Raw genomic sequence first — 16,897 nt, 5'->3', positions numbered from 1 at the left:
TCACCCAGGCTGGAGTGCAGTGGTGTGATCTTGGCTCACTGCAACCTCTGCCGCCTAGGTTCAAGCGATTCTTGTGCCTTAGCCCCCCGAGTAGCTGGAATTGCAGGTGCACACCACCACACGTAGCTAATTTTTATATTTTCAGTAGAGTTGGAGTTTCACCATGTTGGCTAGGCTGGTCTCAAACTCCTGACCTCAGGTGATCTGCCCACCTCGGCCTCCCAAAGTGCTGGGATTACAAGCGTGACTGTGCCCAGCTAGCTCCTGCCCTTTTAATTGGTTGCTTATACTACTTTGATCCAGTGTGAACAAAAATTGTTCAGTTCATATTGTACTGTATTCGTCTGCATTTCTCTGGTTCCTCTAGTAATCATTTTAACTCCTGTGTCACCATATCTGTTTCATAATGGATGCCACTGCAGCTGCAGTGAGCCTAATGCTTTATAATTGATGGAAGGGCCTGATGACCTTTAACTGCTTCTGACAGAATGGTAGGATATGTAGGGAAAGGGCAGGAGACTACTGTTAGCTTCTCTGCCTTCTGATTGGGCCTACGTCATTGAAGCGTCCCCTCTAGCACAACATTTGGCAGTGGCTAACCCCTGATAACTCCCTGACAAGCTGGTGCCTCTGCATTCTAGTCATTGTTAATGATCACAAGCATCCATAATCTCCCTTGCCTAACAATAATTCAAGATAACAAGCTGATCTCAAAGCCATATTTCCTAGGCTGTTTATTGGATTTCATTTTTAACATTTTATTAAAGAAGTCATTTTGCTTGGCTGTTATTTTGGGAAAGTTCTATCTAAATAGGAAAAATATCAAAATATGCTACTATGTTTTCCCTTATCTAATTGTCTTGCATGGTACATTTTCTCTCTCTTGATATATGTGAATTGGTCAGGCAGAGTTTTCATAGTGCCATCTTTATAACCTAAAGTAGAGTTAACCTCTCCTGTTTTCTTAGAAAGAGTATTATCTTAAATATCTTCCTTAGAAATTAAACTCAGTGAGTGGGAGGTGGGTCATGCCAAGAATTTTATGAAGATATTCTCTGAATCTCCCTCTTACTTTACTTAGAAATGCTGCCTTGTGTTGTATTTCTATTTTTCTTCATCGCAAAGTCAATTTGTGTCTTGGTGGTAGAGAAAAGGGCAAAATTGTTTAAATGTAGGACTAAGACTCTTTAGTTGATATCACTATAAACTTTTTTCTAATTTAGGTTCAATGTTTCAGCCAAATACACATGACTATGAAAATGAAAATTCCTATAACTATAAATCTGCTGTGCCTTTGATTCTGCCACCTATACAACTATAATCAGTTGACATATCCGTTTCAGATACCAGTTTTATAAATTAATCAACCATCTGATTTTTAAAAAAATATTAAGTAAGGCCCTTTTCCATTTCAGAAAACAGATAAAAAGGAAAATTCAGGAAGTTTGGAGACCATAAATGAGCCTGTTCCCCAGCCTATGCCTTTTCCACCCAGCATTATCAGATCAGGATCCCCAAAATTGGATCCTTCTGAGGTCTACCTGAAATCTAAGACTTTATATGAAGATAAACGTAAGTAGTTGTGGAATATTTCAGGAGAACATGTAACAAGATAAATTTGTATTTTTTTTAGACCTGGATCTTCCCATCTTTCAAAAGCATTTTGAAAAGTTATTCCTTCATTACCATTTTAATATAACTCTGGACTTCTTCCATGTATATTCAACATTCACACATTCATTTTTTCAAAATCATTTATTAGGTGCTAGTTATCTACCAGATGCCATACTAGGTAATTAGACTACAGAGATAAATAGGTTACATAGGACCCAAACCCAAAAATATTATTAGAACTAAATGGAAAAGACAAATATGTAATCAAATAGTATGTAAATAAGTACACATAATAAGCCTAACAGGTACAGTGATAGAAAAATGAAATGGATAAATTGGGATCCAAAGAAGGAATATTCAGTTTTATCAGTATGGGCAGTAGGAAGTGTCAGGAAAAGCTTCATACTGGAAGCAAAGCTTTAAGTCATCAGAGATCAAAAAGTGTCTATGAGGCAGATAAAAGGGAAAGAAGGAATAGCACTTGCACACTGACCTTGCATGACTTGGGTTCTGCAAGTAGTTCACTTTGGCTCGGTGCAATTGGCAAGGAAAGTCACAGAGGAGCGCAGGAACAGATTGTGGAAGGCCAATTCTAAGGGAGCTGCAGTTGGCCATATAAATAACAAAGAACTACAGAATGCTTTTAACTATGGGGAAGACATAGTTTTATGTTTTAGAAAGGTTTCTCTGGCAAGAGTATGAAGGATGAATCAGAAGTGTATGCAATTTGAGGAAGTGTGTGCAATTTAAAGAGGAAACTAAAGAGTTGACTCCTTAAAGGAGTCCAGCTGAGAGATAAAAAGAGAGAAGGCGTAAGGTAGAAATTATGCATATTCCTACTAATTCACTTACTAATGATAAATCTTTTCCCAATAAAATTGCAGATTTAAGTAGGTATAATTTTTTTATTTATTTGTTCTTAAGAAATAGATGTAAATCTACCTTGGAAACGATATGTACAAGTGGAATATATATGTAATTGACTTTATGTTTATTTAGTTGCAGAACTCCATCTTGATAATCTCAAGCCATATTTAGAAAGATGAAAACTAGATATACACATAGCAAAGCAATAATTTAAATTAGCATAACTGTAGAATCCCTTTCTTCAGACTTTCCATTTATAGCCTGATACATTATTAATACTGGTATAAACTCTGCAGTCCCAGCAGGCCTCTCCCATAAAATAAGTGAGTTGAACTCACGACTCTTTTATTTTTTTCTTTCCAAGACAGAGTCTTGCTCTGTTGCCCAGAGCTGGTGTGCAGTGGCTCAATCTCGGCTTATTAGAACCTCTGCCTCCCAGGTTCAAGCAATTCTCCTGCCTCAGCCTCCCAAGTAGCTGGACTACAGGCACGTGCCACCACACCACGTGCCACCACACCCGGCTAATTTTTGCATTTTTATTAGAGACGGGATTTAACTGTGTTGGCCAGGATGGTCCTCACCTCCTGACCTCATGATCTGCCTGCCTTGGCCTCCCAAAGCGTACTCTCTTAATCTCTAAAGTTCTACAATTTTGATAGGAAGTATATATCAAAAGATATTGCTTCTATAGAATATTATCAGGAATTTACTGATCTCACTTTTTATATAGTTCTCTGACATGTTTATTTCTTTTCTCTTTCTAGTAAATACTTCTTACTTATAAATAACATTAATATTTTCCCAAAGAAAAAAATTTTAGTCATGAAACAGATTTTTGTGACTTAATATTCTAAGGAATACAACTTATCCTTTGATGGTAGGATAGTATAGATTAAGAGATTAGACCCTGGAAATCAATCTGGATTTAAATCTCAGCTTCACCATTTGCTATGTGACAATGGCCAACTTACTTAGACTCTCAGCTTTCCCACCTAGAAAATGGGGCTAATCATAAATGTTAGCTGTTATTTATTTTCCTTTAACATGCTATCATTTTGCAAAACTAGGCTAGATAAGTAGTTCATATGGAATATTTTTCTGAGAGAAAGGTATTAGCTTGAGAGCAGAAATAAGATATTTTACAGGCACTCCTAAGATTGAAAGTACCTTACTCAAGTGTTAACTTAGGTCATTTGCACCTATCAAATATCAAACTCAAATTTGATCATTCTGAATTTAACATTGTAATATTGATTGGACAGCATTAGAAGTTAATGGTAGTGTAATACTGAGTACATGGAAATGAGAGTAAATGTTTCTAAACAGTCTTGATACAGTTTTGTTTAGAGTCAAAACAAGGATTTATAGTTGAATTGTGTGTGTTACACTCCTGTGCAAATTTTCACATATTAAAAAGTTCTGAGATTATGGTTTATTGAGTTACTCTATAATATCCTACTAAATATTGAACTTTGTTTTGTTTTAATCCTTTTAAAATAAATCAAAATATTTATTTTATATTTTCTAATTTTCCTTAGCACCAAACACCAAAGATTTGGATGTTTTTCTTCGAAAACAAGAGTCAGGATTTGGCTTCAGAGTGCTAGGAGGAGATGGACCTGACCAGTCTGTAAGTGTCACTTCTTTGGAACATGGCTGTTTCCTGTTCAAAAGTTTTGAGTGGTGATTTGGTGGATTGTGGTGTGTTTTGTTTTGTTCTTTGGGTTTTTTTCTCTAACAGTTTCATTCATATGAGGAAGAACTGCGTTTCTATTAGTATCACAGTCCCTTAGTTATTGTGGTGTAGCTGAGGCTAAAAACTGGGTGAAAATGCAATATGTCAGCTGCAAATTAGACAATGATTAATTTATTTACTTCTCGGTGTGATTAACTACATGAAGCTTATTTTAACTTTGTATTTTTCTTGGCCCTCATTAAACAAAGCCTAAGACATTTTCCTTCTCTAAAAAACCTGTAATCCCATGTCCTTTTTCCCACTATTACTCTATCTTCTGAATGCTCCATAAATGATTGGCATGAGCCTGTGCGTATTATTTCACCTAATCTTATTAATAGGTTGGCATTTTCATGCTCAGTACTTTGCATGTCATTTCATCTGTTACCTTTGAAACTAGAGGAATATAAAATAATTAATATTTTTGTCCAGAGGCATAAGGGTTATATTTGCAAAGCATTTAAAGTCTAGGATTTTGTTTACACATGCTTCTCATATAAACTTGTTTTAGAGAACAAATGTAGTGGGGTTTTGTTTCTAGGTTTTGCTCTTGGTTTGAATAACAAAGAAGTAATGTGTTCCATAGAATTTTTAAGAACATGTTTGCATTTTCTTTTATATAATATTATGAAAGGCTACATTACGTTTAGAAGTTAGGCGAAGCACAATAATCTTTGAAAATGATAGACTTCTTCCTATTTCTGAATAAAACATTTGATTTATATAGTATAAATTTGTTCTAATTGGTCATACTGCTTACAATTGCAATAGTCATTGGACACACAAAAAGCTTAAGGCAGGTTGCCCTACGTAGAACAAATACTAGCTACTTCGATTGTTCTTGGTAGTATTTATATTTTTGTTTTATTGCTTCCTATTTTGTTGATATTCATAAAGTTCACTTAGATATTTTAAGAATTTGTCTCAAACAACTTAGAAGAAACCTTTCTTTTCTATTAAATGTGAGATTTTAACAGGTCTGAAACTAGTCCAAACATTCACGATTGCCTAATTATAGGATTCTAATGCTAGTGAGCAAAATGAACCAGATTTTTTCACTTAGATGCAAGTGAGCTTCAGGCTACTCTGTTCCCATTGAGATTAGAAACAAGAAATGTTTCTTTGCTATGTATACTGAACTTGTACCGTTAGTCATATGTGATGAGAGTACCATTGAGCATGATCCCAGTTGCTGTGAACAGTATGTAGAAAATCTTGCCTGATGACATTGAACAGACTTTTAATAGCTACTCTGCAGATTTATATTTTCTGAGTTTCATATTTTGTTTCATTGTAATGAAGGGGATAACAGTGGTGTTTTTTGAGTTATTGAACAACTTTGTATTTTCTGTCTTCATTGTACACAGCCCTGAGAATCTAGAAGGGATTACATAGTACGGTGTGGTTATTTGGAGTGCCATGTTGGAGAATGGACACTTCCTCAGATAATACCTTTCTAAAATATGACTGTTTTCATAGCTGAACTGCAAAAATCTGTTGCTTTGCACAATGCTAAGTTAGGAATTCCTTAACTCTTCCGCTAAACTTTAGACTGTGGACCAACCTATACTTTGTCATCTTATCAGATATATATTGGGGCTATTATTCCTCTGGGAGCAGCTGAGAAAGATGGTCGGCTCCGTGCAGCTGATGAACTAATGTGCATTGATGGAATTCCTGTTAAAGGGAAATCACACAAACAAGTCTTGGACCTCATGACAACTGCTGCTCGAAATGGCCATGTGTTATTAACTGTCAGAAGAAAGATCTTTTATGGAGGTATGTGAACTTGTTCCTATTCTGAAAAGTTAAAAAAGAAACAAAGGTACTAGTCTATGTCCTGTGTAGTTTTGCAGGTTATTTTATTACACTCAGTAGTATATAAGATAACCCATTTGGTGTGATCCAGAGACTCACTCTGGAAGGACATGCAAGGACAAAAGGATTCGGAAATAATACTACTATAAAAAAATAAATTTTGGGCTTCTATATTAAGATAATTTTTATATATTGATGCAGTTTGCCAATATGGCATTATAGATGGGAGTATTGATTTAAATCCAGTTTTGTTTTGTTTTGTTTTGTTTTTTTGAGGCAGAATCTCACTCTGTCACCCAGGCTGGAGTGCAGTAATGCGAGCTCAGCCCACTGCAACCTCCACTTGCCAGGTTCAAGCGATTCTCCTGCCTCAACCTCCTGAGTAGCTGGAATTACAGGCACGTGCCACCAGGCATGGTTAGTTTTTATATTTCTGGTAGAGACGGGGTTTCACTGTATTGGCCAGGCTGGTCTCAGATCACCTCAAGTGATCTGCTCACCTCAGCCTCTCAAAGTGCTGGAATTACAGGAATGAGCCACTGTGCCCAGCCTAAATCTGTTTTGTTTTTTAAATAACAAATACAAAATTATTAGTCATACCATGATATCCCACTAGCTGAATATACAAAGAATACTTGCCACTTTAAAATACTAAAAATATAACTCTGTAGCATAAGCCTCATGAAGGTTATGAATTTTTATTTGTTTAGTTATCTGCTGTATCCTCAGCACCTAGAAGAGTACCTGTCTGGTACAAAGTGGACATTAATAAATGTTGTGAACTGGATGAATATTTATATCACTCTTAAAAATGAGGCACTGCATTTTTTACTGCAACATTCAAAGTAAAGGCCTGCCACCCTTAGTAAACCTGCCTCCTTTGGTAAATAACCAGGCATTTAGAGATGCATACTGTTTGTAATGCAGTATCACCTCAATTTGGTTGTGCTGGAGGCCAAATGTAACTACTTACAGTAAAATTGTGATGTTATACAATCTACAAATTGGTTCTTCCCTGGAAAGAATCATGAAGTTTCATAGTAGTTTGATGTTATTGGAGACATTTTAGCTAATTTATTCTAACCATGCATTTTGGAAAAAAATTATTTTTCAATAATAATTGGATGTTGGTGGCATTTTGTTGAGATTCTAAAACATATTCTTAAAACCATGTAAATTTTCAGACAAAAGAGACCTTATGAATATGTCCACAACTGCAGTGTGTTGTGGTTAAAAATATACCCTTTTTAAAAATAAATTAGGACTAACTTTGTGTCATTCTCAAATTCTGATGTCATCCTTGAAGAGCAGAAAAAGGTATATGTTAACTAACCATTTGTCAGAAATTTCATATGACCCTATCTATGCCCAGAAGTGTTTGCTGTTCATGCGGACAGCTTGTTATGTGCCGCCAGCAAGTTGTGGGGTGGGGGTTGGGGAGGTAGACGGTGAGAACTGCTAATGATGAACTCGTCTTACATCAGCACTCAGGAAACTGCCATTGCAAACACATCATATAAGACAAATCGTGTACAGATAGCAAACTGTTATAATGGGGCAGCATTTCTGCCCTGATGCTTTCACCTCTAAGACAGACATCAATGAATATCAGTCACTGAACTAAATTATATTTATAATTGATTTTTAGAGAAAGTTCATTGTGTCATTCCTCATTATATGTTTCATTAAAATTATTGGTCCATGTTATAAAACTTGATGGAACTAAAATAATTTTAAGAAGCAATTTTTTACTATCAGATCTCACAGATGCTTTGAAAAACTTCCTTTAAATCACGAGGTCAGGAGTTCAAGACCAACATGGTCAACATGGTGAAACCCCATCTCTACTAAAAATACAAAAATTAGCCAGGCATGGTGGCAGGCACCTGTAATCCCAGCTACTCGGGAGGCTGAGGCAGGAGAATTGCTTGAACCCAGGAGACAGAGATTGCAGTGATAAGCTGACATCACACCAGTGCATGCTAACCTGGGTGACAACGCAAGACCTTGTCTCAAAAAAAAAAAAAAAAAAATGGGGTAACTTGAGATTGTATGTATTTTTCAGTAATCCGCTCTGAGTATTTGGGAAGTTGGATGGACTGCTGTTGCCTACATCTACACTTAGATTATGCCCGAAGCTCACATATGGGGCTGCTTTTCTATTCTTTATATTACTAGAAACTGAATTTCTCTGTGAGAGGCTTACCATAAAAACACTTTAGTCACAAGAAATTATGATGTTCCAGAAATATCAAAACTGCTCATGTTTATTATAGAAAAACAGCCTGAGGACGACAGCTCTCAGGCCTTCATTTCAACACAGAATGGGTCTCCCCGCCTGAACCCGGCAGAGGTCCCAGCCAGGCCCGCACCCCAGGAGGCCTATGATGTTGTCTTGCAACGAAAAGAAAATGAAGGATTTGGCTTTGTCATCCTCACCTCCAAACACAAACCACCTCCAGGAGGTAAGGACTATTTTTTCTTATTGTCTCTCCCTGCAAGCCCAGTTTTCTGAGGCTCCCACTGGAGTTTATGAAATAATTAGGAACTATGTAAAGTCCCTTAGATACCTATCTTTTTAAGAATGGTGAATACTATCCTTATTTTCAAAATTAGGTAATCTGAACCGAACCTTCCAGGTTTCAGGTTTATCTATCATCTCAGATTCCATAAAATATTTAATAAGTTTCAGTAGCTCCATTTGCATCAAGGTTATACTGAGACAGTATGTCATAGATACGGATTTAATGAAAGGTATAATGCTGAGTTTTTTTAAATGGGGACATAGGTTTTGAAAATTAGAATAAATCATGTATGTAGAAAAGAAATACTAGAAGCAATTGAGAAGAAGCAAAGCAGATTAATAGAAAAATCTTGACCCGGCCGGGCGCGGTGGCTCAAGCCTGTAATCCCAGCACTTTGGGAGGCCGAGGCGGGTGGATCACGAGGTCAAGAGATCGAGACCATCCTCGTCAACATGGTGAAACCCTGTCTCTACTAAAAGTACAAAAAATTAGCTGGGCATGGTGGTGCGTGCCTGTAATCCCAGCTACTCAGGAGGCTGAGGCAGGAGAATTGCCTGAACTCAGGAGGCGGAGGTTGTGGTGAGCCGAGATCGCGCCATTGCACTCCAGCCTGGGTAACATGAGTGAAACTCCGTAAAAAAAAAAAAAAAAGAAAAATCTTGACCCAAATATGTCTTAGTTATTTCATGTTATTATTTAATAATAATTGTCATTTTCCAGCTATAAATTATCCTTGTTGAATGATAAGAGGCATAACTTTTATAAATGTTTCATTAAAACATAAAAATTTTGTCAACAATTGGAAAATGAATCTAAATATCTTGAATCGAGTTTAACAGAATATTCTAATCCAGAAGGATGAATGTATTTATATCAGTTCCATCATCAAGGAGGGATTACATCCAGTATATTCAGGGCTATTATGATTCAGCAAATGAAATATTTGTCTTGATGTTTCTATAAAGTAAGGTTTAATATAATTATAAAATCCAGTTGAATATGATGACCAGTTCCAAGTCAAATGATAAAAATCTTTGACCACAAGAAAATGTGCTCTTGCCTTTACAAGTCAGTTTGATTATATTTTGGATAGTGAGATCCTTTTTGACCAAGTTGCTAAGGTTGCTAAAATCTTAGTTTAAAAAAAAGAAAACACTTTTAGGAGAGTGTTCTGAGCCAAATCAATCTTCAAAAACCTTGCTAAAATTAATGCAAGTGTATAAAGGGAAAAAGAGTCCATGACATGGATGAGTTATTGCTATAGTGTTAGGTCCCTGCTCACTGATGCTAGTTTCCATTTTCCCAAAGCAGTTGCCATGGTAACACTTGGAACTGGAACTGTCACTGATGCTGTGAGGATGATTACATGGTCTGTGTCAGAAAAATGAAGGGAAAGCAGCTTTTAGTTGGTTTTCATGTTGTATCATTGGAAGTCAGTACTTCCAAAAACAAATAACCATTTAGGATAATGATATTGTCAATCTTATAACATGCAATAACCCCAAGCACTCAGATTAACTAAAACAGTGAAAGAGTATTACTCTAGTAGATAGTAGATAATCTAGAATCTAGTAGATTACTTCAGTAGATAAATGCTAACCACCTTCTATATTGAAGATACTCCCTTTCTAGTAATACAGAAATTTGGGGAGAGTCTGGTGTTCACCGTAAAACTAAGCTATATAGAGGAATTCAGTAAAATAAGTTGCATTGCTTAAATATGTTTTATTAAGTATTTTATATGTATATATTTGAAAATTTAAAAAAATTTTAAAATGTTTAAGTAGTTTTATATTTCCTTGTTTAAATCATTTTTTACTATTTTGATGATTTTACTTATGGATATGCTTCATCTCTGTATAAGATAGTGTCATTAAGTGTTGGGTTTTGTAATCTGACAAACTTGGATTCAAGTCCTGCTTATATCTTTTAATAGTTGTCTGATCTTGGGCAAATTACTTTCCCTCAAAGAGCTCAAGTTTCTTCCATAAAATGAGGATGGTAGACACTCCCTGTCTCATGAATGTGAAGATTAAAGGAGCCAGGGTATGTGAAGCCCTTAGCCGAGGCCTTCAGTAAATGTTAGCTGCTCTTGCCTGATATAGCTTCTGCTGCCATTGTTATCACCATCATTATTATTTAGAAAATTATCACCATCTCTTGACTTTTCTTTTAAAAAAAACTTAGAATTTCATCAATACTTAATAATGAGATGGGAAAGAAAGCCCAATTAAAATGTAAGATTGAGGTAGCAGCTAACATGTGGCAGGAAATGAGTATTTGCAGCTCATTAATTATCAGGATGAATGGTATATTAAGCTCAAGTTGTTGATGAATTTTATATAAAATACATGAGATTTTTAGTCAATGTATAAAACCAGAATTGATAATTTCACTGAAATGCTAGTTAATAATCTCATAAAATGTTGAAGCCTATGAGTATTTTTCTTAGAATTTTATTTTTCACATATAGACAGGAAAAGGGTCCTGGGGCAAATTCAAATGAGGAGCTTTTACTCAGAGACACTGAACACTTGCTGCAAACTGTATGACAGAGAAGGTTTCGTTCAGAAAGGAGTTAGCACAGGTGGAAAGGCAGGAAACCTGTCTGCCAGAATAGATCATTTTCTTTTTTCTTTTTCTTTTTTTTTTTTCAAGATAGAGTCTCGCTCTGTTGTCCAGGCTGGAGTGCAGTGGCACAATCTGGGCTCACTGCAACCTCCGCTTCCTGGGTTTAAGTGATTTTTGTGCCTCAGCCTGCTGATTAGCTGGGATTTCAGGCATATGCCGACACACCTGGCTAATTTTTTTGTATTTTTAGTGGAGACAGGGTTTTGCCGTGTTGGCCAGGCTGGTCTTGAACTCCCAACCTCAAGCGATCCACCCACCTTGGCCTCCCAAAGTGCTGGGATTTCAGGCATGAGCCACTGTGCCTGGCCAGGTCATTTTTTATGGACCTCATCTTGGGTATTTTCTGATGATGTATATCTCAAGAAGAGTTCATAGTAGCATCTGTGGTACCTGTTACAGAATTCTGAGTTTCTCTACTGTTGACTTTTTCAAAGATCAGGGATCCAGGTCCAGCATCCTCACAATTTGTCCAAGTGCTGAATGAATGGAGTACTTAGAAAAGGCCTCTATTTAAGATGAAAAAGACTTAGCTAGTTTTTGCTTTGCTTTTAGTGTTAGTGTTAGAGCTTTAGTGTTAACTTAGAGCTTTTAGTGTTATTCCTTTGTATCATATAGTTTTCAGTTCTGGTTGCAAAAGATTTCTTTGAGAAGGGAACATTTCCAGTTACTGTTCTTTCTTTTCCTGAAAAGAAATGTTTTAAGAGCACTAAAGTGATCTCAGGATCTGGACAAGCCAGGCTATGAGACAGATTGAAACCAAAGATGAATGAAGATGGATGTTTGCTTTATGGCAAATGCTTGTAGATTGTGTATTGACAAAAACAAGGCAGGACTGAAGGTTTTTCCCTAGTTATGTGAACTCTAAGGGGCTACCTTGAACAGTTTCCCAGTCCATTTAGACAATGTTCAAAAGCTACCTTTCTACTGGTCTGTTTGCTATTTTTAACTGTTTTAGTGGTACTGCTATAAATACTAAGACGATAGCAATCTGACTACTTTTACCTTCCCTTACCCAGACAACCAACCCTTTAGAAAGTTGTATACCACTGTGCACCAATTCTTTTCACCACACTGCTCGCAGGATGAGAAAGGGGACCACTAAGATTTCAGAGATTAATTCTATTTAATGCTTTCCCAAGTCTGAACAAACTCCTTTTAGTGAGCCAAGGAACTGAATGATTTTCTTCTCAGGAGATCTAGAAAGAGCACTATGTTTGAGTAAATCTTTTGTAAGAAGGAGAATAACTGAGGTATTGATTTAGAAGGTCACCACAGGGCCACTGTATGACCTGCCGTATGTTTCTGGTGTGCCACCTGTTGTAGAATTAGTGAATTCTCATAATGCCTGGCATACAACATGGCCCATACTGCACTGGCATTTCCCTAATTACTTTGTTTTTAAGGAAAGTAGAATAATAAGTGCTTGGCATAATTCAGAGCTACAAGGCACTTCCTTCCAACATTGACTTACTCTATTTTAAGATAAAATCTCCCACTGTATATTCCTAGAAGAGCCAGGGCACTCTCTGTAGGAACATAAATCATCATCAAGAAAAAACTTTCTAGTCCAAATGAAGGTCTATTAAAATGTCCCTTACATACTCCTATATATGATTCAGAAATACTAGTAAGTAGCAGGTTTTACTGTGGAAATTAAACATCATTCACAGTGCCATTCAAAAATATAAATTATCCCTAATTATATCAATCAGTAGTCAGCAGGAGCCCAAGTACTTGTTAAGCTTACTGACATAGGGTAGGAAATTCTCAGAGGACGTAGAGGGAACATTTGTTTCCTAATATGAATGCTGCCTGTTGCATGGTGGAAAATACTTTGTTTAACAAGATGTCCTGAATATCTGAGAACTCATTTCAAGCTATAATAATAGCCTAAAGTGTCTTACTAGTTAATCCAGGAAGGCCCTTAGCATTGCAAGCTAGAGATATAGTAGCACTGCACAGAGTCTTTGCAGTTGTATTAGACTCAGCTTTGTGCATTTGTTTTAGAATTTGATCCATGAGTCAAGTAGTCTTAACACTTAACATATAATGTTCCAATTCCACTCAGCTTTTCAAATTTAAAAAAGAGCTAAAGGCATAAATAAGAGGAATTAATTTTCATTTGGAATTAAGTATCATTCATTTTAATGGTCAGTCACTTCAATGTACTTGAATTTCTGACCAATAACTAGTGAGTGTAAACTTGAGTTTGACCTGCATTTATTTACAAGGTTCCTTATGGGAGAAAGTACCCCTTTAACAGAAACAGAGATAATCTTACTGTAGCAGTTTTTAAAATAGCTAAAAACTCGATGCAGCTTAAATGGCCAACAATAAATAATGAGACATATGATCAGTCAGATGGTATCAGTGAGATTAATAGCCCTTACACAGAGAACAATTAGGATGATAATGTAAAAATTAGAAAAAGGTTTCTGGTGGGTAGAAGATAGCAAAGAAGTTTATATGCTGTGATTACAACTGTGTAAAGAGTATTCATGCATGTGGGCAAAATGGGAAGTGGTACGAAAATACTTGCGATTGGACAGGATGATGACATGTGGTGCTTTTTTCTTATGTTTTTAAATAGTTTTCTTTGATGTTATTATGTTGAATTTTCAAATGATGATGATTATAAATCTAACACTAGCAGATACCTTAAATAATTGAAAAACCTGGGGTTTTTTTCCCATAGTTATTCCTCATAAAATTGGCCGAGTCATAGAAGGAAGCCCAGCTGACCGCTGTGGAAAACTGAAAGTTGGAGATCATATCTCTGCAGTGAATGGGCAGTCCATTGTTGAACTGTCTCATGATAACATTGTTCAGCTGATCAAAGATGCTGGTGTCACCGTCACACTAAGGGTCATTGCTGAAGAAGGTAAGGAGCCAGTAGACTTGCCTGCCCCAAGCTGATCTAAGAGGCTCAAAGCTGGTGGGAGGCAGTAGCCTCCTCCAGTATTGCCAGAATCACTGCAGGGGACTGTGTATGCACTCTGCAATCTCATTCTTCACCACTTCCATTTAATGAACTTAAAAGACAATTTATTATAAAATTGTCAGCAGCTCAAGAAGAATAATCCAGCTAGTGAGTGAGGGCCATTTATGTGTTAGAGAAGCAAGTACCCAGAAGTGAAGGAGACTGGCAATACAGGTTTTATTTTCTTAAAATAATGTCTTAAGTCTCAGCTTGAGCGAAAGAAAATCCTTTAAACAGTTCAAAGAAAGTCACTGTTGGTATCAAGTCTTTTATGTCAGGCCCATGCCACAATGTGCCTTTCCTTGGGGGCAGGGCTTTGTTCTGGGCAGCTGCTTTGTAAACAGGGTAAAGGAGTGTGTGGGAATGGCTAGTAAGTAGGGCATTAAACACACGCTGGCAGCCCTGGAGTCTTAACAAACATGTTTAATGTCTTGCCTTGCTGTAAAGCTGCCCTTTGATCATTAAGAATTTCTAATTAGGAACCATTTTGAGCCAGTCCATATTCTTTGTGAATTACAACATAACCACTATGTAATGGTCATCTCATTTTTCATGATTTTGCAAAACTAACAAGGAGAAGCCAAAAACAGATTTATGAAGGGTAGTCTTTGATGTTGAAATTCTTCATACTCTAAAGTGTATTCATGTTCCATTTTCCCCCGTGACCATCTAATCTAGTTGATTTCCAAGTCTTTTATACGTCCTGGTTCTACCTTTTGTTTCTGTTCCTACTGCACCATTCTCATATATTTATTTCTAATGTATTACATAAATCTGTTCAAGATGCTGTAGGGGGTATTTCTGCATGGACATGAATTGACTTCACTGCTCCCTTAGGCCCTGTCCAATTCTGGGCAGGATTCCAAGATGTTATGACATCCCTGCCTTTGTTCTTTCCCTTCTCCATTCCATTCCCACACTCTTCCCTGACTCTGCTGATTCTTTTCTAAAATTCTCTCTTGTAGAAGCTCCACTGCTTCCCCACTCTCTGCGCAGCCTGCCTTTTAAATGTACCTCCCAGTATTGTCTCCATACCGTCTCTAAGCTGGGCTTCACTGGCCTCTGTGCACATGGCCTTCCTCCCTCACCCCGACTCCCATAGCACCTCCTATCTCTGTACATTATCATTCTCATGTAACTGTATCCCTATTTAAATGTTCTGCTCTTTGTAAACAAAAAACATTGGTTGACTATGATACTAAATACTCAGGTTTTTTTTTTTTGAGACAGAGTCTCATTCTGTTGCCGAGGCTGGAGTGCAGTAGTACAGTCGTGGCTCACTGCAGTCTCAACCTCCTGGGCTCAAGTGATCCTTTTACCTCAGCTGCCCAAGTAGCTAGGACTACATAATTTTTAATGGTTTTTTGTTTGTTTGTTTGTTTTTGAGATGGGGTCTCACTGTGTTGCCTAGTCTGGTCTTGAACTCCTAGGCTCAAGCAATCTTCCTGCCTCAGCCTCCCACAGTGCTGGTATTATAGGCGTGAGCCAATGTGCCTGGCCAACAAATATTTTTTGAAAGAAGGAATGAGTAAACCAATGAGCGAACAAAGTAAACGTCAGGAGATTTTAGTTCTGAGGCCTTCTGTGCCATTACCTAAGCAGAGGCAATTTAAACCCTATAAAGGAAGTAAGGCTTTTGACAAAGTTCACAGATACCCATTAGCTAGTTATATGAGAAAAAAGCCACTTAATATTTCTAATCTTCACTTTTTTAACTGTAGAATTGGAGTAGTAATATCTGTTTCAGGATTACCACCAGGGGTTAAAGGTGAAAATGTACATAAACTGCATAAATACCCTACGGTGCTCATCTAATAGTTATTATTTTACCTACATGACTGGCTCCCTCATTCCAGTCTCTGTTTAAATCTCACTTCCCAAGGAAATAATTATAGTATTTAATAAGTGTATGCTATGTGACAGGCACTGTCCTAAATGCTTTACATATATTAACTAATTTAATACAATAGTCCTAGGTAAGCGCTATTGTTTTCCAATTCTTGTAGATGAGGAAACTGAGTCACAGAGCAGTTAGATGAATTGCCTGTGGTTAAAAAATGTTCTAAATGCTTACTCTCAATATCTATGTATCTCGTCAATGAACCACACGTTGGATAGCCTTGGGATAGATAGTTTGTTAGGAAAAAAATAACTTCTTTCTCTCAGTAACTTTTCCCCCCAAAATTACTGTTTAATGTTGATGATGTTTTCTCTAAAAGATTATCCAAGATTGTTCATAATTTTTCTTAGAATAAAAGTTCCCTTTCACATTCTGGCCCAAACACTTGTGGACAGACACTTGACATTTCTTGTATAACATCAGTCCATGTTCAGAGAAATAGAGAGAAGGGTGGAGGGAAGCTCCATAGCAGATACATACTTAAAGTATATTTCATATGCAGGCGCAGCCTCTTAAAATACAGCCACATTTTATATGTAAAATCACATTTCAGTGTTCACACATTATTTTATTATACTCTAGGATTTTTTTAAACTATGAAAACATTCAGAATCTCTTATTTTTCTTAGGAAAAAAACAGAAAATCCCCCTTCTGTCCATAAAGATCTCATTCATGGAGTTTGTAAGCCTTCCAGTTTTCTCATAAAATTCAGTATAAAATCTATCAACTGCACTAAAGAGTCAAATGAATATTTATAACTCTAAAGCTATTTTCAGAAACCACACATTCAGATCAATACCCCAGGGCCCCAGAGCTTCCCATCTGA

General features: G+C 36.7%; 1 protein-coding gene across 2 annotated transcripts in view; it reads left to right on the top strand.

Annotated features, from left to right (window-relative positions):
- Positions 1-16,897, top strand: part of MAGI3 (membrane associated guanylate kinase, WW and PDZ domain containing 3) — a 289,692-nt gene that overhangs the window by 248,966 nt on the left and 23,829 nt on the right. For both annotated transcript variants that reach the window (XM_017524272.2, XM_017524274.2), the window contains exons 12-16: positions 1,416-1,572; positions 4,020-4,111; positions 5,803-5,995; positions 8,311-8,499; positions 13,886-14,071. In XM_017524272.2, the coding sequence (XP_017379761.1) occupies positions 1,416-1,572; positions 4,020-4,111; positions 5,803-5,995; positions 8,311-8,499; positions 13,886-14,071 (817 nt within the window). The remainder of the gene's footprint in view (positions 1-1,415; positions 1,573-4,019; positions 4,112-5,802; positions 5,996-8,310; positions 8,500-13,885; positions 14,072-16,897) is intronic.

Source organism: Cebus imitator, unplaced genomic scaffold (genome assembly GCF_001604975.1).
Source record: "Cebus imitator isolate Cc_AM_T3 unplaced genomic scaffold, Cebus_imitator-1.0 Scaffold32, whole genome shotgun sequence".
NCBI lineage: Eukaryota > Metazoa > Chordata > Mammalia > Primates > Cebidae > Cebus > Cebus imitator.
This window is presented reverse-complemented; position numbering and strand designations above follow the sequence as displayed.